This window comes from Dreissena polymorpha, chromosome 5 (genome assembly GCF_020536995.1).
Source record: "Dreissena polymorpha isolate Duluth1 chromosome 5, UMN_Dpol_1.0, whole genome shotgun sequence".
NCBI classification, from domain to species: domain Eukaryota; kingdom Metazoa; phylum Mollusca; class Bivalvia; order Myida; family Dreissenidae; genus Dreissena; species Dreissena polymorpha.
This window is the reverse complement of record NC_068359.1, coordinates 52918737-52941656: the sequence shown is the minus strand read 5'-3', so window position 1 is coordinate 52941656 and position 22920 is coordinate 52918737. Positions and strand designations below refer to the sequence as shown.

The 22920-nt window shown below is 38.0% G+C and overlaps 1 protein-coding gene across 16 annotated transcripts in view; it reads right to left on the bottom strand.

Annotated features, from left to right (window-relative positions):
- The window catches only part of LOC127881208 (cytadherence high molecular weight protein 1-like), a 33372-nt gene extending 21600 nt beyond the window's left edge, over positions 1 to 11772 (bottom strand). For 8 of the 16 annotated variants that reach the window (XR_008049972.1, XR_008049970.1, XR_008049967.1 and 5 more), the window contains exons 1-9: positions 11540 to 11772; positions 9436 to 9573; positions 9073 to 9210; positions 8322 to 8459; positions 7616 to 7753; positions 6788 to 6925; positions 3380 to 3517; positions 2674 to 2811; positions 1846 to 1983 (exon numbers count right to left, since the gene is read on the bottom strand). Coding sequence is in view for 9 of the 16 variants with exons in the window: in XM_052428924.1 (XP_052284884.1) it covers positions 1846 to 1983; positions 2674 to 2811; positions 3380 to 3517; positions 6788 to 6925; positions 7616 to 7753; positions 8322 to 8459; positions 9073 to 9210; positions 9436 to 9573; positions 11540 to 11663 (1228 nt within the window). In the remaining 7 variants the exon portion in view is untranslated. The remainder of the gene's footprint in view (positions 1 to 1845; positions 1984 to 2673; positions 2812 to 3379; positions 3518 to 6787; positions 6926 to 7615; positions 7754 to 8321; positions 8460 to 9072; positions 9211 to 9435; positions 9574 to 11539) is intronic. The other 8 variants (XR_008049968.1, XR_008049966.1, XM_052428917.1 and 5 more) reach the window with 7 other exon arrangements.
- Between the last annotated feature and the right edge of the window lie 11148 nt (positions 11773 to 22920).

The following is a 22920-nucleotide window of genomic DNA, read 5'->3' as shown; positions in this document are numbered from 1 at the left end:
AAGGTACCTACATGCCAAATATGGAAGAGATTGGTAAAGTATTGAAGGTGATATGAGAAACTGTAACAAAAGTGTGACGGGAAAATCTATTATTAGCCTCTGTGACCTTGACCTTGATCCAGTGACCTAAAACCTCATCAAAAGGTAGAGGTCCATGCAAGGCACCTAATGCCAAATATGAAAGAGATCGGTAAAGTATTGAAGGCGCTACGAGAAACTGTAACAAAAGTGTGAAGGCAAAATCTATTATTAGCCTCTGTGACCTTGACCCCAGTGACATCAAACCTCATCAAAAGGTAGAGGTCCATGCAAGGTACATACATGCCAAATATAAAAGAGATCGGTAAAGTATTGAAGGTACGTGTACTATGAAAAACTGTATTAAAAAAAAGTGTGACAGAAAATTCTATTATTAGCCTCGGTGACCTTGACCCCAGTGACCTCAAACCTCATCAAAAGGTAGAGGTCCATGCAAGGTACCTACATGCCAAATATGACAGAGATCGGTAAAGAATTGAAGGTGCTATGAGAAACTGTAAAAAAAAGTGTGACAGAAAAAGTATATTAATAGCCTCAGTGACCTTGACCCCAGTGACCTCAAACCTCATCAAAAGGTAAAGGTCCATGCAAGGTACCTACATGCCACATATGAAAGAGATCAGTAAAGTATTGAAGGTGACATGAGAAACTGTAACAAAAGTGTGATGGAAAAAGTATATTATTATTAGCCTCGGTGACCTTGACCCAGTGACCTCAAACCTCATCAAAAGGTAGAGTTCCATTCAAGGTACCTACATGCCAAATATGAAAGATATCGGTAAAGTATTGAAGGTGCTATGAGAAACTGTAAACAAAGTGTGATGGAAAAAGTATATTATTAGCCTCGGTGACCTTGACCTAGACCCCAGTGACCTAAAACCTCATCAAAAGGTAGAGGTCCATGCAAGGTACATACATGCCAAATATGAAAGAGATCAGTAAAGTATTGAAGGTGCTATGAGAAACGGTAGCAAAAGTGTGACAGAAAAAGTATTTTATTATTAGCCTCTGTGACCTTGACTATGACCGAGTGACCTCAAACCTCATCAAAAGGTAGAGGTCAATGCAAGGTACCTACATGCCAACTATGAAAGAGATCGGTAAAGTATTGAAGGTGCTATGAGAAATGGTAACAAAAGTGTGACGGAAGGAAGTACGGAAGTAAGGAAGGAACTTCAAACTGGCAACTATATGATCCCCGAAAATTTTCGGGGAGCATAAAAAACAAATATATATTTAAAACTTGTATGTACCAATATTTTATTTTATTCAATGTCATCTTTTACTCAAATCAATTAACGATTGAGTCGATGACATGTTTGAAACCGGTGTTATACTAAATATTGTGTTCCTTTAATCAAGCAGTCCTATTCGATTAAAAGTTTATGCGACCCGAAGCGAGTTCGAGCCATCCGAACAAAAGAACGTGTGAAAATTGCGATCGGGACTGTTGAACAGTTTGAGCCATCCGATAATTCGAGCCTTGCGAATTCGAGCCATTCGACAAAATTTTATATGGATAAACAGTAACAAAAATTCGGTGCTTTAATGAGAGTTTGAGCCTACCGGAAATTCGAGCCAAAAGAGTTCGAGCCATCGTGTTTCGACTGTATTTGATCTTTCACAACTAGCAGATGTGTTCAATATAAATATCAATGGGCTGTTGCTGCAGCATTCTTTACATGAATTTAAACTTAAACAGCTATAAGCCAGAAATCTGATTCCATCAGGTGATTAACTACAAGATTGTTTAATATGTAGCACGTTTGGTGTGCTACATAAACACACACACACACACAAACATACCATTGTCTGATTCCATGTCAGAGTCCTTTTGAGCCGAAGGCCTGTCAGAAGGCTTCAAATGATGACTGACAGTTTCTATCAACAGCTCAGCAGTACTGTCCATTGATGGCTTCTTAATCGCTGGAGGCAAATCATTTTCTGAAAGATAACAGCTCGACTTGACAATCGGAAACAACTATTTGATCTTTCACAACTAGCGACGTGTTCAATATAAATATCAATGGGCTGTTGCTGCAGCATTCTTTACATTTATTTAAACTAAAACAACTATAAGCCAGAAACCGGATTCCATTAGGTGATTAACTACAACATTGCTTAGTGATATTATAGGCATATTACCATTTATAGGTGTCTATCGCAACCGTTGTTTATTTTTGGTGTTTTCACTTCATATACACTTATATTTGTTAATGCAGCATCAACATACTAAAACAATATCCCAGAAAGAGAAAAATAATGCATTTAAACATCAACAGTACTTTCGTTTTGACAACTGATGACACACAAGATTCGATTTACGATGTGAATCTCAATCTAGTGTTAGTGCAGATTCATTCATACGACACAAAGACACTACTTTGTTTTACGAATTATTTCGGCTTAGAGGACTGGGTGAGTCATGTAAAATATCGAACAAAATATATACTTTTTATAATCAACTGGTAGAAAGATGAGTTGCAGATAATTGGTCAGTAACCACATTTTAACTAACTCTTTTGACGTGTTAATTATTTTCAGCTCAATTCAACAGTGAAAAATGCACATAATATCACTTTAATATGTAGCACATTTGGTGTGCTACAAAAGCACACACACACACAAACATACCATTGCCTGATTCCATATCAGAGTCTCTTTGAGCTGAAGACCTTTCAGGAGGCTGCAAATGATGACTGATGGTTTCTGTCGACAGCTCGGCACTACTGTCCATTGATGGCTGATCAATCGCTGGAGGCAAATCATTTTCTGAAAGATAACAGTTTGACTTTACCATCTGAAACATCTATTGGATCATTCACAACAAGCAGATGTGTTCAATATAAATATCAATGGGTTGTTGCTGCAGCATTCTTCAAATGAATTTGATTAAACTTAATTAACTTCAATATTACTTAATATGTAGCACTTTTGGTGTGCTACATAAACACACACACACACAAAAATACCATTTTCTGATTCCATATGAGAGTCTCTTTTAGCCGAAGGCCGGTCAGGAGTCTGCAAATGATGACTGATGGTTACTGTCGACAGCTCAGCACTAGTCCATTGATTGCTGATCTATCCCTGGAGGCAAATCATTTTCTGAAAGATAACAGCTCACTTTTACCATCTGAAACATCTATTTGATCTTTCACAACAAGCAGATGTGTTCAACATAATCATCAATGGGCTTTTGCTACAGCATTCTTTACATGAATTTAAAATTAAACAGCTATTAGCCAGAAAACTGATTCCATCAGATGATTAACTACAAGATAGCTTAATATGTAGCATGTTTGGTGTGCTACATAAACACACACACACACAAACATACCATTGGCTGATTTCATGTCAGAGTCTCTTCGACCTGAAGGCCTGTCTGGAGGCTGAAAATGATGACATACAGTTTCTGTCAACAGCTCGGCACTACTGTCCATTGATGGCTGCTCAATCGCTTGAGGCAAATCATTTTCTGAAAGATAATAGCTCGACTTTACAATCTGAAAGATCTATTTGATCTTTCACAACAAGCAGATGTTCAATATAAATATCAATGGGCTGTTGCTGCAGCATTCTTGAAATGAATTTGATTAAACTTAAACAGCTATAAGCCGGAAAACTGATTCCATCAGGTGATTAACTTCAAGATTACTTAACATGTAGCACTTTTGGTGTGCTACATAAACACACACACACACACACACACACAAACATACCATTTTCTGATTCCATATCAGAGTCTCTTTTAGCCGAAAGCCGGTCAGGAGTCTGCAAATGATGACTGATGGTTTCTGTCGACAGCTCAGCACTAGTCCATTGATTGCTGATCTATCCCTGGAGGCAAATCATTTTCTGAAAGATAACAGCTCGATTTTACCATCTGAAACATCTATTTGATCTTTTACAACAAGCAGATGTGTTCAACATAATTATCAATGGGCTTTTGCTACAGCATTCTTCACATGAATTTAAAATTAAACAGCTATCAGCCAGTAAACTGATTCCATCAGATGATTAACTACAAGATAGCTTAATATGTAGCATGTTTGGTGTGCTACATAAACACACACACACACAAACATACCATTGGCTGATTTCATGTCATAGTCTCTTTGACCTGAAGGCCTGTCTGGAGGCTGAAAATGATGACTGACAGTTTCTGTCGATAGCTGTCCATTGATGACTGCTCAATCGCTGAAGGCATATCATTTGCTGAAAGATAACAGCTGGACTTAACCATCTGACATATCTGCAGTCGAAACTCGATGGCTCGAATTTGTCGGGACCGGCAACAAAAATTCGAGCCATCCGGAATTCGACCCATCCAATTTCTAATAAAGTGTTGTTTACGAACATTTTTACCTTCAGTTGACGAGTACGCATAGTGCTTAAACTCTGTACCACTTCGTTCTACTTTCTGCTTTTGAATTAATAACAAGAATATCAGTGAAACTGATGGATGCTCCCAGATGATGCGCTTTGTCAATCTATGTGTTAATAACCACCTAAAAAAATCTACTATTAGCCTCTGTGACCTTGACCCACCCCAGTGACCTCAAACCTCATCAAAAGGTAGAGGTCCATGCAAGGTACCTACATGCCAAATATGGAAGAGATTGGTAAAGTATTGAAGGTGATATGAGAAACTGTAACAAAAGTGTGACGGGAAAATCAATTATTAGCCTCTGTGACCTTGACCTTGACCCCAGTGACCTAAAACCTCATCAAAAGGTAAAGGTCCATGCAAGGCACCTAATGCCAAATATGAAAGAGATCGGTAAAGTATTGAAGGTGCTACGAGAAACTGTAACAAAAGTGTGAAGGCAAAATCTATTATAAGCCTCTGTGACCTTGACCCCAGTGACATCAAACCTCATCAAAAGGTAGAGGTCCATGCAAGGTACCTACATGCCAAATATGGAAGAGATTGGTAAAGTATTGAAGGTGATATGAGAAACTGTAACAAAAGTGTGACGGGAAAATCTATTATTAGCCTCTGTGACCTTGACCTTGATCCAGTGACCTAAAACCTCATCAAAAGGTAGAGGTCCATGCAAGGCACCTAATGCCAAATATGAAAGAGATCGGTAAAGTATTGAAGGCGCTACGAGAAACTGTAACAAAAGTGTGAAGGCAAAATCTATTATTAGCCTCTGTGACCTTGACCCCAGTGACATCAAACCTCATCAAAAGGTAGAGGTCCATGCAAGGTACATACATGCCAAATATAAAAGAGATCGGTAAAGTATTGAAGGTACGTGTACTATGAAAAACTGTATTAAAAAAAAGTGTGACAGAAAATTCTATTATTAGCCTCGGTGACCTTGACCCCAGTGACCTCAAACCTCATCAAAAGGTAGAGGTCCATGCAAGGTACCTACATGCCAAATATGACAGAGATCGGTAAAGAATTGAAGGTGCTATGAGAAACTGTAAAAAAAAGTGTGACAGAAAAAGTATATTAATAGCCTCAGTGACCTTGACCCCAGTGACCTCAAACCTCATCAAAAGGTAAAGGTCCATGCAAGGTACCTACATGCCACATATGAAAGAGATCAGTAAAGTATTGAAGGTGACATGAGAAACTGTAACAAAAGTGTGATGGAAAAAGTATATTATTATTAGCCTCGGTGACCTTGACCCAGTGACCTCAAACCTCATCAAAAGGTAGAGTTCCATTCAAGGTACCTACATGCCAAATATGAAAGATATCGGTAAAGTATTGAAGGTGCTATGAGAAACTGTAAACAAAGTGTGATGGAAAAAGTATATTATTAGCCTCGGTGACCTTGACCTAGACCCCAGTGACCTAAAACCTCATCAAAAGGTAGAGGTCCATGCAAGGTACATACATGCCAAATATGAAAGAGATCAGTAAAGTATTGAAGGTGCTATGAGAAACGGTAGCAAAAGTGTGACAGAAAAAGTATTTTATTATTAGCCTCTGTGACCTTGACTATGACCGAGTGACCTCAAACCTCATCAAAAGGTAGAGGTCAATGCAAGGTACCTACATGCCAACTATGAAAGAGATCGGTAAAGTATTGAAGGTGCTATGAGAAATGGTAACAAAAGTGTGACGGAAGGAAGTACGGAAGTAAGGAAGGAACTTCAAACTGGCAACTATATGATCCCCGAAAATTTTCGGGGAGCATAAAAAACAAATATATATTTAAAACTTGTATGTACCAATATTTTATTTTATTCAATGTCATCTTTTACTCAAATCAATTAACGATTGAGTCGATGACATGTTTGAAACCGGTGTTATACTAAATATTGTGTTCCTTTAATCAAGCAGTCCTATTCGATTAAAAGTTTATGCGACCCGAAGCGAGTTCGAGCCATCCGAACAAAAGAACGTGTGAAAATTGCGATCGGGACTGTTGAACAGTTTGAGCCATCCGATAATTCGAGCCTTGCGAATTCGAGCCATTCGACAAAATTTTATATGGATAAACAGTAACAAAAATTCGGTGCTTTAATGAGAGTTTGAGCCTACCGGAAATTCGAGCCAAAAGAGTTCGAGCCATCGTGTTTCGACTGTATTTGATCTTTCACAACTAGCAGATGTGTTCAATATAAATATCAATGGGCTGTTGCTGCAGCATTCTTTACATGAATTTAAACTTAAACAGCTATAAGCCAGAAATCTGATTCCATCAGGTGATTAACTACAAGATTGTTTAATATGTAGCACGTTTGGTGTGCTACATAAACACACACACACACACAAACATACCATTGTCTGATTCCATGTCAGAGTCCTTTTGAGCCGAAGGCCTGTCAGAAGGCTTCAAATGATGACTGACAGTTTCTATCAACAGCTCAGCAGTACTGTCCATTGATGGCTTCTTAATCGCTGGAGGCAAATCATTTTCTGAAAGATAACAGCTCGACTTGACAATCGGAAACAACTATTTGATCTTTCACAACTAGCGACGTGTTCAATATAAATATCAATGGGCTGTTGCTGCAGCATTCTTTACATTTATTTAAACTAAAACAACTATAAGCCAGAAACCGGATTCCATTAGGTGATTAACTACAACATTGCTTAGTGATATTATAGGCATATTACCATTTATAGGTGTCTATCGCAACCGTTGTTTATTTTTGGTGTTTTCACTTCATATACACTTATATTTGTTAATGCAGCATCAACATACTAAAACAATATCCCAGAAAGAGAAAAATAATGCATTTAAACATCAACAGTACTTTCGTTTTGACAACTGATGACACACAAGATTCGATTTACGATGTGAATCTCAATCTAGTGTTAGTGCAGATTCATTCATACGACACAAAGACACTACTTTGTTTTACGAATTATTTCGGCTTAGAGGACTGGGTGAGTCATGTAAAATATCGAACAAAATATATACTTTTTATAATCAACTGGTAGAAAGATGAGTTGCAGATAATTGGTCAGTAACCACATTTTAACTAACTCTTTTGACGTGTTAATTATTTTCAGCTCAATTCAACAGTGAAAAATGCACATAATATCACTTTAATATGTAGCACATTTGGTGTGCTACAAAAGCACACACACACACAAACATACCATTGCCTGATTCCATATCAGAGTCTCTTTGAGCTGAAGACCTTTCAGGAGGCTGCAAATGATGACTGATGGTTTCTGTCGACAGCTCGGCACTACTGTCCATTGATGGCTGATCAATCGCTGGAGGCAAATCATTTTCTGAAAGATAACAGTTTGACTTTACCATCTGAAACATCTATTGGATCATTCACAACAAGCAGATGTGTTCAATATAAATATCAATGGGTTGTTGCTGCAGCATTCTTCAAATGAATTTGATTAAACTTAATTAACTTCAATATTACTTAATATGTAGCACTTTTGGTGTGCTACATAAACACACACACACACAAAAATACCATTTTCTGATTCCATATGAGAGTCTCTTTTAGCCGAAGGCCGGTCAGGAGTCTGCAAATGATGACTGATGGTTACTGTCGACAGCTCAGCACTAGTCCATTGATTGCTGATCTATCCCTGGAGGCAAATCATTTTCTGAAAGATAACAGCTCACTTTTACCATCTGAAACATCTATTTGATCTTTCACAACAAGCAGATGTGTTCAACATAATCATCAATGGGCTTTTGCTACAGCATTCTTTACATGAATTTAAAATTAAACAGCTATTAGCCAGAAAACTGATTCCATCAGATGATTAACTACAAGATAGCTTAATATGTAGCATGTTTGGTGTGCTACATAAACACACACACACACAAACATACCATTGGCTGATTTCATGTCAGAGTCTCTTCGACCTGAAGGCCTGTCTGGAGGCTGAAAATGATGACATACAGTTTCTGTCAACAGCTCGGCACTACTGTCCATTGATGGCTGCTCAATCGCTTGAGGCAAATCATTTTCTGAAAGATAATAGCTCGACTTTACAATCTGAAAGATCTATTTGATCTTTCACAACAAGCAGATGTTCAATATAAATATCAATGGGCTGTTGCTGCAGCATTCTTGAAATGAATTTGATTAAACTTAAACAGCTATAAGCCGGAAAACTGATTCCATCAGGTGATTAACTTCAAGATTACTTAACATGTAGCACTTTTGGTGTGCTACATAAACACACACACACACACACACACACAAACATACCATTTTCTGATTCCCATATCAGAGTCTCTTTTAGCCGAAAGCCGGTCAGGAGTCTGCAAATGATGACTGATGGTTTCTGTCGACAGCTCAGCACTAGTCCATTGATTGCTGATCTATCCCTGGAGGCAAATCATTTTCTGAAAGATAACAGCTCGATTTTACCATCTGAAACATCTATTTGATCTTTTACAACAAGCAGATGTGTTCAACATAATTATCAATGGGCTTTTGCTACAGCATTCTTCACATGAATTTAAAATTAAACAGCTATCAGCCAGTAAACTGATTCCATCAGATGATTAACTACAAGATAGCTTAATATGTAGCATGTTTGGTGTGCTACATAAACACACACACACACAAACATACCATTGGCTGATTTCATGTCATAGTCTCTTTGACCTGAAGGCCTGTCTGGAGGCTGAAAATGATGACCGACAGTTTCTGTCAACAGCTTGGCACTACTGTCCATTGATGGCTGCTCAATCGCTTGAGGCAAATCATTTTCTGAAAGATAACAGCTCGACTTTACAATCTGAAAGATCTATTTGATCTTTCACAACAAGCAGATATCAATGGGCTGTTGCTGCAGCATTCTTTACATCAATTTAAACTTAAACAACTATAAGCCGGAAAATGGATTCCATCAGGTGATTAACTAAAAGATTGCTTATTATGTAGCACATTTGGTGTGCTACATTAACACACACACACACACACACACAAACATACCATTGTCTGATGCCATATCAGAGTCTCTTTGAGCCAAAGGCCTGTCAGGAGGCTGCAAATGATGACTGACAGTTTCTGTCGACAGCTCAGCACTAATGTCCATTGATGGCTGCTCAATCGCTTGTGGCATATCATTTTCTGAAAGATAACAGCTTGACTTAACAATCTGAAACAACTATTTGATCTTAAACAACAAGCAGATATGTTCATTTTTAAATATCTATGGGCTGTTGCTGCAGTTTTCTTTAAATGAATTTGATTTAAATTAAACAGCTATAAGCCAGAAAACTGATTTCATCAGGTGATTTACTACAACACAGCTTAATTAATGTATGTACCATATCTACATACTGGTATATACATTCAAACTACCAAAACTGCAACTATTTCTAAAGAAGTCAGTATTTTTGTAATTTTTGCTTCCAATAAAGGTTTATAACCATGCACAGCATGGTCATTTATAAAACAAGCTGTTGATAACTTGCACATTGTGATGTGGAATAAATAATGTCAACATGCATGGGAGGTTAGTATTGTATTGGTTCATTGGAAGGTATGGCATAGCCATCAAGTCCCAAAGCCCCATAGCGGTCAACCTTAAGGGAAACTCTACAAGTCAAAAATTTAAAAATATTAAAATTAAACAATCCCTCAAACAATGGCAAAGCAAAGTTGCTTGTCAACACATAAGAATTAGTGATGTTTTTGGCCTGCTCCAGTTGCATGCACGTTCACTTTATTATAAAATTGACTGATCAATGAAAACACTAAACTCCGGGTCGCTGGGAGTTGCAACTGGTTATTTGAATATTCCATGTCAAGTCTCCTCCCCGAAATCTGGGCGCTACTTTATTCTGTAATATTAGCAACATGATCTATTTTCTGGCATAAATAAACACAAACAGATCATATATATATTACAAATGCACAAATTAAAACAACTTACGCAGGGCCCTTTCTACACTTTGGGGGATTGGGGCCGGGCCCTTAGAGGGGTTTTTTTTGAGTCGTTTTGGGCGAAAAGGGGACTTTTAGAAGATCTTATCACCAACCATTCAACACTTAAAATTGCTATATTTTAATGTAATTTACATAAATATACATGTTATCAAAGGTTCATAGCACAATACCAGCTGGCAACATAGGTATAAAAGTAAAAAAAATAAAATAATATTTTTTTTTTTGGAGGGGGAATTTTAAGTTGAAATAGGGGAAAAAAGTATACTATTTTAAGGGGGGAATGGGGCCGAATTTCGGCCCCAAAACGGCCAAACTAGGGCCCTGTTACGTGATGTGGTGTGTTCGAATAATAATCATATTAATCCCTAATGTTTAAAACATGTCAACAGTTTATAAAAATGTTTACGTTTTTTAAATTGAAAAAGCCGAGTACTCCGAAAATTCTGAATTCAAAAATACGCTATTGTTTATCACCGGAATCCTCTGCTAGACAGATCTTGTGTCTAACCAACCAATTGTAATACACTGACTTTCTACGGAACCTCCGTAAGATAGATAATGGTCAATTCAAAACTTGGACTTTCGGTTTAACGACAGTTTTTATAAAAAAAATCTTTTTAGCATTTATCAACAAACAACACGCAAATTTATATCGATGGTAACAGGTATTGTGTTTGTTACGCTGTTTTAGGTTGATTGAATTCGAATTTATAGACAAACTTGAGACTTATTATTTTGACATTGAATTTGGTCTAATCAAGAACAGCTCAGAGCATTCAAAAAGAGCTCAGAGCATTCAAGAAGAACTAACTAGATGTAGTGAATATTTTAGTGTTTCTTGTAGCAACTATGCAAGGTTGATCTTCCTTTTTCCAGATAAATTCTCTAATTACAACAGTCTGTCCACTTGTTAGTCGTGAAAATTTAGTTGTGAAAATTTAGTTGCATCGTAACAGATGCATCTACCCTGTACAGCTTGGCATATTTAGAGGCATCTATCTCATTTTCGATGGGAAACTCTGCAGGAGGCTGGCAACTAAAAAAATCGTTTACTTTTGGCAGCTGAGACCTGAACACAATCAAATTGTCTGCGTAATTCGATTTGCAACAGTTATGATTGCAGCATATACATATGAAAACTGACCAATGGAAAGCGAAACTTTTTGAAGAATCTGGTGCGTAGACCTGTACTGTAGAAGAAACACGGTTGGTTTCGAACAAACACGCTTGGAAGTAGATTCAATGACAGCCATGAGGGCAAACCGCATACTTTGCTCGGAAAGAATCTACTTTTCAGAAGGAATATCTCTTTTTCTTCGACAAAGCCCAACTCCACATTTCTTTTAGCGGCCATTCTGGAAATGGCTATAAATCACTTTGTTTGTGGGTTACAAAACACACTTAAAGCATCGGATTCGCTGTTATTTTGATCATTTTCTTAATAATGTAATATAAAGACTCATACAATTAAAAATTATGCACAAAGCATGTGCTAACAGACATTGTCTAACTTCCAGAATCTGTACCGCCTAAAAATTTGGCAGTGAGGGTGGAAGTATTGTTATTGCAGAATTTGCGCAATTTTACCAATTGTAAACATTCATATTGTCGTACAGTATATACATATATCTAATTCCTCTGGGAAATACCCATTTCTGCCAAATCATACAAATGTTAAGATTCATACAAATATAAAGACTCACACAAAGATAGAGACTCATACAATTTAAAATTATACATATAACACGACATATTAATAGTATATCAAAAAGTAAATGGAGGAAAACAAAAGTCCATAAATAAATAATTATTTAATAATGTATGTATACCTGTTATTTACCTAAGTTATTTAGTCATTTTTCTGGGCAGGAAAAGTAAATATGCGCCTCCTGTCAATAATACATGGATTAATTATCTTTCCTTTATGTTCCTCACATTGGGGACCGGCTATCGTCCCTCCCAGGTTGGAGTTGTTGAGGATATCTCCAAATTAACGATTTACTTCCCCAGTTTGCCGGGCCTTTGTTCCCCGGGCGTCTGTTGTTGCAGCCGGACCCCGTGGTTCCAAGCAATTACCCTGTTGTGTCTTGTCAGGCCACAAATAACCCCTAAGCCACTAATAACCCTCCGGCCATAAGTATCCCTCCTGTCCCAGCAGTGTTGACTATCACAAATAAATAGAAATTCTTCCGTCGCCTACGACACCGGCCACTTGAACGTATCCCTTTTTGTTATAGGTGATGTGCTTTGTAAACAGCAGACTGTGCAGATTTACACACTGGTCACAAAACAACCCTCACTGTAGAACTCTGCCTCTGTTAAAGTGTCATTGCTGAGAATAATGTAATGTAAAAATAATGTAAACAATAATGTAATTATGTATCCCAAAACATGTTAGTGACCCCAGTTAAAATAAAAATAATAAATAAAACTATTATATATTAAGTATTCATCATTAACTATTTAGATAATTAAGGTTAGGTTATTATATAATACATAGAACTCTTCCTCTAGTTTCAGAAGGACTACAGCCTTTGGTTTTTCCTTTTCGGGAGAAGTTGTTGACATAGAGTTCGCCCTCTAGTTTCAGAACGAAACAGCTTCTTTGTTTATATTTATTACAGATGATATGGCTTTATTCCACGGAGACTGACATCTTCCTGTTTCGCAGGTTGACGTTCAGAGCACAAAAACAGTCTCTGTCTCCAAACCCTGCTATTTAACCGACTGAGCTATTTCCGCGCCTTGAGTTTGAGCGGTATTCCAAACTGAATCAATGGTCGGACGAAGAGAACGCAGAACAGCCTCTGTTCTTCCTTGTGTAGGACCTCCACTAACCTTCTGCCATCTGAGCAAAAAAATACAAACTGCAGCTTTTTCCAGCAAAAGAATGGGCTTTTCCTTCAGTGCAACGGGCGCATTAATGAGCTAGCTAAGCTCTTGCTGCAAAATCATTATTACTCGTGTGACATTAATTTTCGTGGATTGTGTGGATAACCTATTTAAGAACAATTAATTATTTCTAATGTTTCCTTTTTCAAGTTGTATAACCAACGAAATCCAGACACTCGCCCCAACTGGAGTTCCTCTCCGGTGTTGGAATTGTGCCGAAGCTACATGGAGGCTCCTGCTCAATGTATTCCTCCTCAAAGTATCTAACTGTATCTTAAAGACCTTTGTTAATTTGTTAAATTGTGATTCAATGTGCACATCGACAAATGTCTCACATTGCTTGCGCAGTTAATTTGTAAAAATTTGAGTGTGGAGAGCCGGTTATGGGCCTTTCCCTTGTGTTATACAAACATGGTTCGCATAAGTTCGTCTTTGATTCGTGATTCGATCTGACTTCATTATTGATAAACATCGACTTCTTTTCTGTAGGGTTTTCACGATTAGCTTTCCGTGAGGTTCGTCTACAACTACAGCAATCACTAGCAACGACATTAAATATAATACTCACATAAACAACCTCGAGCTAGCAGAGTCTTGGATGTCGCCAACATGGTGAGGTCGAGACTGCCAGGGCAGGTATTCACCATCACATCAACCCTTTGTTGTAGGTTGCAAATGTTAGCTTTTTTACCACCAAGACTGCGATACTGCCAAGTTCACTTTCCCTTCTGTGGTATCGCTGTTTGCAGACATTAATAAATGCGTCGTCTTTCGCTCTAAATTCATCACTGCTGTTTTTCAAGGCCATTTCCAAACTTTGTCTTCATAAACGCTTCTAGAACTTCATCTTCCCGGTTTTTTCGTCCTGGCTGTTCAGGCGACATTTTAATTAATAAGTGCAAAACAAACAAAACAAAATACGTCAATCAATAGTGTCTCTTGACATTTTCGTGCGTCAATCAATCAATTTAATTCAGTTTAACAATTACATATTGTTTGTCCATTAATAAGCAATAAATAAATATAATAATAATAATCCATTGAGTTATGTCTGTTTCAAGAGCTGAACAATTTGGGTCACAAACCACTTTATCTTGTTCATTGAACTATATGACGTTAAACCCCAATTTCTTGGCACATTGTTTACATTTTTATCAGCGACGCAGACATTGTAAACATTCAGGTCATCAGGTCATCTGGTGCACTTAAATCCGCACCACTGATCACGCGACCTCGACTGCAGACAATGTAAATTCACGTCTAGACGGCTTGTAGCGCATCACACGTCTAGCATAGGCTACATAGCCTACTATTGGAAGACAATTAAAAATATTTGTGATCCTCTTTACTACTCTGATGTTTCTTTACTGGAAAACTCTATCCTATTCGCGGTGTTGATAATGTACATGTATTACGGTGTACGCGGAGTATAAAAGTAATAGTTCTCTTAAACATTTTGAGTAAATTAATTTAATTGTTTTGAATAGGTATATGTCCTATTGTCTTATTGTTAACTCGGGTTTTTATCGCAATATTGTCGGAATTACGAAATTGAAATTAATCTGAGCAGTGCTCTGCGAAAAGGGGTTTTAATGCATGAGCGTGAGGCGTCGTCCCAGATTAGCTGGTGCCGTCCGCATTAAACTTCATGTAATTTCCATTATATGACAGCGCTTTAAAGTGCTTTGCACATTCACGGATGTGTTTATTTCCCGTGAAGTGGGTTTTTTTCCATTAAAAGGCCAAGGGAAGATTCATGCTGTGGCAGATGAGTTGTTTTTTTTCTTTGTGGTAGGTTGTGATGGTGCCTGACGAGCACTATCAGCCCGCACCGCCGGATGTGGTTTCCCGTGAAAGTGTTCTCGCACATTCACCGATGTTTTTTTGTATGTTCTTATTAAGTCTGGTTTTTTCCTTGTGGTAGGGTGTTATAGTGCATGACGATCACTATCAACCCTGTCAAAAGGGTTAAAAGTATAAGAATAAAAATAATCTTATTTTTGTCCAAGTGTAATACCTATAATTACTTTACATGTATACAGATTAAGTACATTTTGCAGAATAATCACTTCATTGACATCTGGAGGGAAAGACAACTAAAATTAAACAAAAAACTATTTCACCGAGAAGTGGATCCGTGATTCTCGTGAATGTTCGAGTGCAGAAAAACAGCTCTTCCTTCTCTTGGAAATGTTTTCGTGGAAGTCTTAGTGCCAATGTGCTATGCCATGAATTTCATGTCGAAGCACATCTGCCCCGATTTGTTCCGGTACAGCTCTTCCTTCTTTTTGAGATGTTCTCGTACATTCACGGATGTTTCCTTGTGGTCGTATGTGACAGTGCCTAGCGGCCACTGTTACACCGCACCACCGGATGTAGTAACTATTGTTGTGGTCCGCGAAAATTCGGGAAATTTGTACACAAATACTTTGGTTTTCCCTGCAATATACTAGTCTTGGCAATTCCGTCATCTTTTATCCTTCCATGTTAAGATTCGTGAATCGATCTTACTTTAATCACTTCGTCATTTCTGTATCATGTCATTTATTTCAGTAACTTCTATAAATGAACTTCTTTTTTACCAACAATATGCTAAAGCAATGTCCTAGAAGTTTGTCGCATGAGTTTGTTTTTATAGGTGACAGTGCTTGACGACCACAGTCACACTCCACACTGTTTTTTTAAAAAGGGCCGGAAGTGGTATTTCCCGGAGTTTTTCTTTTAAACAATATTTGCTTGTCTTTTTAAATTTTTATGTGACCGTGCTTGACGGCAACTGTCTGGTAGCTTCACTTTGATTTTTTGAATGACCGGAGATGTTACCCGGTGCATGTACACTTTTATTTTGTTTTTATTTTTGTAAAGTACATTATTTCTCAGTGTGTTCTCCACATTCTAATACATAAGTGACTGTACTTGTTGGACGGAAGCCAACAAGAATGTTTTTTCTTGATTAAGTAATTGTCGGACGATAGCCGACAAGAATGTTTTTTTTATTAACTAATGTGATGGAATTTTAAATATGCAAGAAACATATTGGTCACTAACCGCTAGAATGCAGCGGCCTGTATGTACCCCGTTGGGCAAAGGCACTCCTGTGCCTGCGGGAAGGGGGAAATCATGGTCCCATTTGAGTCTCAGTCTCTTCTGCCTTGGGTGCGACCGTACGATTACCATGGGGGGCGGCGGCCCAAGAGGAGAAAAGTGGGAGGAGTGTAGTGCCGGGCACGAGTCGTCTATGTGCAAAGGAACCAACTTCTATTGGACTACGCTTGGATGTTAGTGGATGTTGGCCGAGCTCCTCGAGAAGCGGGTCCGTGATTCTCTTGTATGTGAGAGTGCAGCCAGACGACCCTTCCTAGACGAGACGTTGATGCGAGCGGACGTGTGGAACTGCTTTGATCATTAAAGAAGCCAGGAAACGTATAATTGTTGTAAGTCACCCTTTATTATATATTTCTGTGTAGACTACCAGTAATGTCCCCGAACCGAAAGCTAACCGGATTAAAAACACAACAGTATGACGTTCATTCGCCTAACTTTAGTAATATTGTATTTCCATAAATATGGCATTGATACAAATTTATACATGTGTATGCAGTAGTAGTAGTAATAGTAGTAGTAGTACTTAGTAGTGCTCAATGCTCGATTGGTCATTGTCGGCTCGGGTACGACTTGCATGTACCCCGGGTACTCATAAGTATACTTACATGTACCCCGGGTACGGTAAATAAAATATAACGTACCCGGGAAATTTACCGCTATATCGGTCGTTGTCGGCTTTTTTTGTAAATCAATTTATTCACATTTTTTGTCAATTTTCTGTAAAATGACATCTATATTATCGAAACTCATGCTCAAAAAGAACGTCGATGCCGTTTTTTTGATCATTTTCACGCCGTTTAGAAAAAGAACGTATGACGTTCATTCGCCTTACTTTAATAATATTTTATTTCCATAAATACGGCATTGATACAAATTTATACATGTGTATGCAGTAGTAGTAGTACTTAGTAGTGCTCAATGCTCGATTGGTCATTGTCGGCTCGGGTACTACTTACATGTACCCCGGGTACTTATAAGTATACTAACATGTACCTGGACTGCAGCCATTCTATTTTGATTGATACATTATATTATTTGTGCAGGACATTTTATATTCCTGCAGATACCTTTATCGATATATTAAAACTTTAAACATCGATTGATTCGATAGTTTGTCGTCGAATCCAAACTACGCAAATTGCGCGTAGCTAGGCCGGCAACAATGGCGCCCAACGTGGGGCCTATGGTCTATGACGCAAAAGCTAGAGCCGCTAAAATCGTACCAGGTAATTTGGTTTTAGTAAGAAATGTGACTCAACGCGGGAAGCAGAAAATCGCAGACAAGTGGGAAGATGTGCCATATGTGGAAATCGACCAGCCGAACACTGAAATTCCCGTGTATGACGTCAAGAAAGACCAACCAAGTTCTAAACGTATACGTTGTGTCCACAGAAAAATGTTGCTGCCGTTAGGAATAACGGAACAGCATCAACATAAAGAGCAAAAAGCTCCGAGGTACGTTATACCACAACGACGGTCAGACACACGTGACATTTATGACGATGGAAGCGTACCCATACGCGCTCGAACCGCCAACGTAAAGCACCTCACTTGTACGTTGCGGTTTCATGTGATATATGGTAAAGACTACCAGTGATACGATACAGTGACCTGTTTGCTAATGGACAATAGTGTGGCATAAGTTATAAAGAGTTTCGTATAAAAACAAAATGATGTAAATATGTGTCTGCACATGCTAATCTGTAACGGCACTGTACGCACATGCATTATGCCCAGTTTTCTCAGAACGCGACAAATATGATCGAATGCAACGTAGCTCGACCGGAAACTCAACCTGGATAACTAGAAACAAGTTCAGGGTAACAAACAAGAACAAAAGTCGGTCGGGTTGGTAGAACCATACAACCATTTAGAACGAATCTTAAAACATTAAACAGCAGTCAAGAACTATTTACACAGTATGCGGTAATCTTCAACGAGCATAGAACAGACCACAAAGCAAAAGCGCACTTAAATTTAAAGAAATATATCAGGTTTTGTAACATTGATTCGCACTTCTTGTGTATGCCAATCGCGGCTGCTGCATTTGATTAAAATCTGCAGGCACAGTTACTGCTTGACTAATGCAGTCGTTTATCTCAAACACCATGTTGAAATATAATACACCATCTTATGTTATATATAATTAATGCGCTTTATTTATTACAAATAATTTTATTGATTGTTTACCGTGTTCAAAATTGAATTTCTATCGATCGATTTCGAACACTGACAACTTAAAATGAGCTTCGTTTATAGTTTATAAAATGTATTTGAATATTCAGCGGCTTACAAAAAACGTTTCTAAACAATGTTGAGAATGCGTCACATCCATTCCGTGCGAATATTAAACAATTGTGATGCAATGAAGACTTGAAAGTGAGTTTAAACATCAAATTTAAGCATTTTTATTTTGTTGAACCTTAACAATTACAAATGTAGCGTTCGCGAGACTTTTAAATTTTAACGACTCTTATATTTATTACGGTATTCATGCGATTGGACATTAATTCACATGAAACTATAACTTTCATTAAACTTACGCATTTTGTACGACAATGCCCACTTGTCAAGCTCATTTACATATGGTTATTTAAGTTCGTGTATCGAAGTGTTATTGTATTGACTCTGAAGACCGCTTAAAAACATTAATGCAATATGTCGTTACGCCATCCATTACCGCACGCGAATGTTTATCATTTTGAAAAGTAAATTTTTTTAACAATATAACAGTGAACTCTTAAGAAGTAACAATTGCGAAACCTATTATCCGAGTATAGTAATACGCCGTTGATAACATTTCAAGTGCGTTTTAGTTCTTACCGTGTATGCTTGTATAAGATTACATTAATTTAAGAAACAAGTTTATATCCGTCGAACAAGGCGCTGAGGTTTCAACCGCGTTCTTAAATTACCGCGAATTGTTACTGTACCATTCTCGTGTGGTAGCGGTGATAACGAAGAGACGCTCGGGAACACAAAGTACGCCATCGATCGTTTTCGGAACTCACTACAGTCGAAAACGTTGACTGGCTTATTGTCAAAAACCATATCTCATGTCTATGAAATTCTTATTACAATGTAATCGATTTTGTTTTGACAGTCTAAATCTTTTGTCAACATTACGACGATCGCCATATTCATTAAAACAATGTTAATTGCGTGTTCGGTGTTTCTTCTATGCTGTTTATGGTGTTTTCGGTAAATAGACAGACACTGCGATTTCAGCGCTTTGTTCGTCCGATAAGTATTTACTATTTCAAGCATTTTAATATCTAAGTGTAAACACCAAAAACACGAAGTATGTCGAAGTAGCAAAACCTGATTATTGATTTGCAACTGACGAATTCTGAAAAATTTAGCCAAAGCAGTAACGACACCAGATATCTCCCGTGTGTGCTAGTGTAGGTGTCATTGTTAAGTTTGCATGTTGCTTATGGCCACTAAAGGTGATTTTTTGTTTTGATACTAATTTGTTTACAAGTATTTAGTTCTATGTAGCACCTGCACACTGGTGCTACTTGCTGCAGTAAAATTCGAGGTTTTGTGTATTGGAAGGAAATGCTTTCTGCCTTCATATCTTGTCCTGTTTGTGTTTCATATATCTACATTGAACTTTTTCCATAAGTCTTACCGCGATAGTACGTGGGGAAACCAGTGTGGTACTTAAGCCGGTCTATGGAGTAGACAGTATACACGTATGTCGAACCGCGTTTGTAGCTTGTTTTAAACGGACACACACATTCAAATGTAGCTCTTTGTGTATCACAATAACAATAATACAAGTAAATGCCAAAAAGATTATTCTTTTTCCTATCTGTGTAAGTTTTCAGTACATCAACTGGCATCAAACGAATAGAAACAAAGTCAGTTAATTTACACTTTAAGAATCGCTACATAACACGCCATATACGTGTTTGTGTGTGTTAAGACACACACATTTTTGTAGCACAGTAACATACTCATAAAGCTTCGATATGTTCGATATGTGCAATGCTTCGTAGCATTGGCCTAAGGCCAGACAGAGGCGATGTCGAAGTATACATATTCTAGTATTTTGAAAGATTTCTGAGCACTAGAAAGCATAAAACAATTGTAGCACGCAGTTGGCGTGCTACATAAAAGTGTTGTGCTACATACGTGAGTGAGTGTTGAGTGTTGAGTGCTACAAATGTAGGGTTTACACTTCCACACACACACACACACACACACACACACACACACACACACACACACACACACACACACACACACACACACACACACACACACACACACACACACACACACACACACACACACACACACACACACACACACACACACACACACACACACACACACACACACACACACACACACACACACACACACACACACACACACACACACACACACGTGCGCTTAACACACACTGATTATAAACATTTCATCAATGGCTTCGAACGGGAATATGACGGATGGTATGAATTCATCAACGAGTTCATTTTCATGGTCTTTATTCGTATCACTAGGCTTTGTTTGGATCCCGGGGATCGTCTGCAATATTATTGCACTCGTTTCCATCATCCGGGATATCAGGAAAGCAGTTTTTCCCGCAATTTTCCTGCTTCTTATTCTCGTCTGCTGCGATTTGACAGCCGTCATTTTCTCGACTCTGAATCACATTGTGGTATTTTACATTCAAAATGTAACACATCCGGTATGCGTCTTTTTGGCGACGTTCTACGTTTTCTTCAGAGTGGCATCCGCTTTAATGAACCTTATAATGGCGGTAGACAGGTATCTGGCAATTTGCCAACCATTCTTTTACAAACGGAGCATCACCGTCGGAACGTGGAAAGTAACCTGCATTGTCGCCTGCATTTCTATAGTGGTTTATTGTATGTTTCCTGTGATGGGACTCGGTGACGTTAACGTTTTGAAAGTAGACGGAAGCGTCAGATGTAGTTCGCTAGCCTACGCGTTCAAGCCGACACAACGAGTTTTCGGTATGATGTTTCCGTTGATTGGATTTCTGTGTACGCTAACAATTTTCGTCCTCAACATGATTGTCATACGGGAACTTGTTCGACTTAAAAACCGCGTCGCAGCTATAAGTTCGACTCTGGAAGGGAGTTCCAGCACCGACACTTCCGGTAATGCCAGTTCAGCCGCTAAAGTAAAACCATTCGAGGTGAAGTTCGCGGAACTGATGGCGTGTCTCTCGACTGTGTATCTGGTGTGTGGAACACCGTACAATGTAAGTGCTCGACTGTACATTATAAATGTGATCTTCATATTTGCATATACTTGAATCAATGCAAATAATAGAAATTCTAATAAAAGAATAACAATACACATAATGCTTATTTTACACTATTGACATGAAATTCATTCATAACAACAATGGTATTTGTTTCGCAAGGCCCATACCTACACAATAAAAACAGTGTTGCATATGCACGAAAACAATCGCTTGTCCCACACTGCTTCCATGCTCCGTTCTCAATAACAGGAATCTTGTTAAAAATATGGACATATTCGTTTTTTTTTGTTTGAACCAAAAGCATACAAAGAAATAATTAATGATTTTGAAATTCAAAAATTTCTTCTTTTTATGTACAGTATATACACTGAACAATGAAGTGTACACTGATGAACTCATTTCTGATAATTCGTGTAAACAGTTTTATAAGTTCCATTCACTTACTCAAAAGATTACATCTAATATCACTGAGGGTCCGTCTTTAAAACATGTCGCACTTTTTTACTTTTGTTTTCCCAACGTGATGGTGATGGCGTAATTTTTCTGCATTTAAAATTATGCATGACGTATATTTCCTAAGGTAATAGGAAAACGTATTTTCTTCATGAAGGTGACGAAATTTACTATTTTACGAAGAAGACGTCATTTTCCTTGAATACAATGTCATATTGATAACTAATTAATATCTTCTTTATATTTATTACAGACGGTGGTGTTAGTCAACCAATTTGACGTTCTGGTCAATCCTGCGATCGTGGGCCCCATTCACTTTTTGGCGGCGACCATCTACACTGTGGACCCCATTGTCTACATACTAGTGCGCAAAACATCCCTTCAACGGATGAGAGATATGGTGTGTCGGTTTTGTACATGTCACAAGTCTAATGACAATATGCGTGTTTAATGCACCAATACGGCCTATGGAATGCCGTGTAATTTTCATGCAGTGAAAAGGCATATTTTACGAGTTATCTATCGTATTTGGGTACTCCCAATCTACCATGTTGACTAACTGGTCCACTATGCGTTGCTTTTAAACAGCAGGTCATGTCGGATGCGCTGGTGACATTGCTTTTTAAGGAATGAGAAAATGGTGACCATTACAACATCACCATGTCCATGCTTTTATAATGTTAACATTATTGCTATTCGATGCATGTATAACACTAGTGTAAGTATAATGATTTGGGTTTCTAGAAGGTCGTCGGTATATTTTAAGGTCATTTCCTTAAAACTTGTTTAGCGGATCCGACGTTCCAAGTTTTAGCAATTTCTAAATA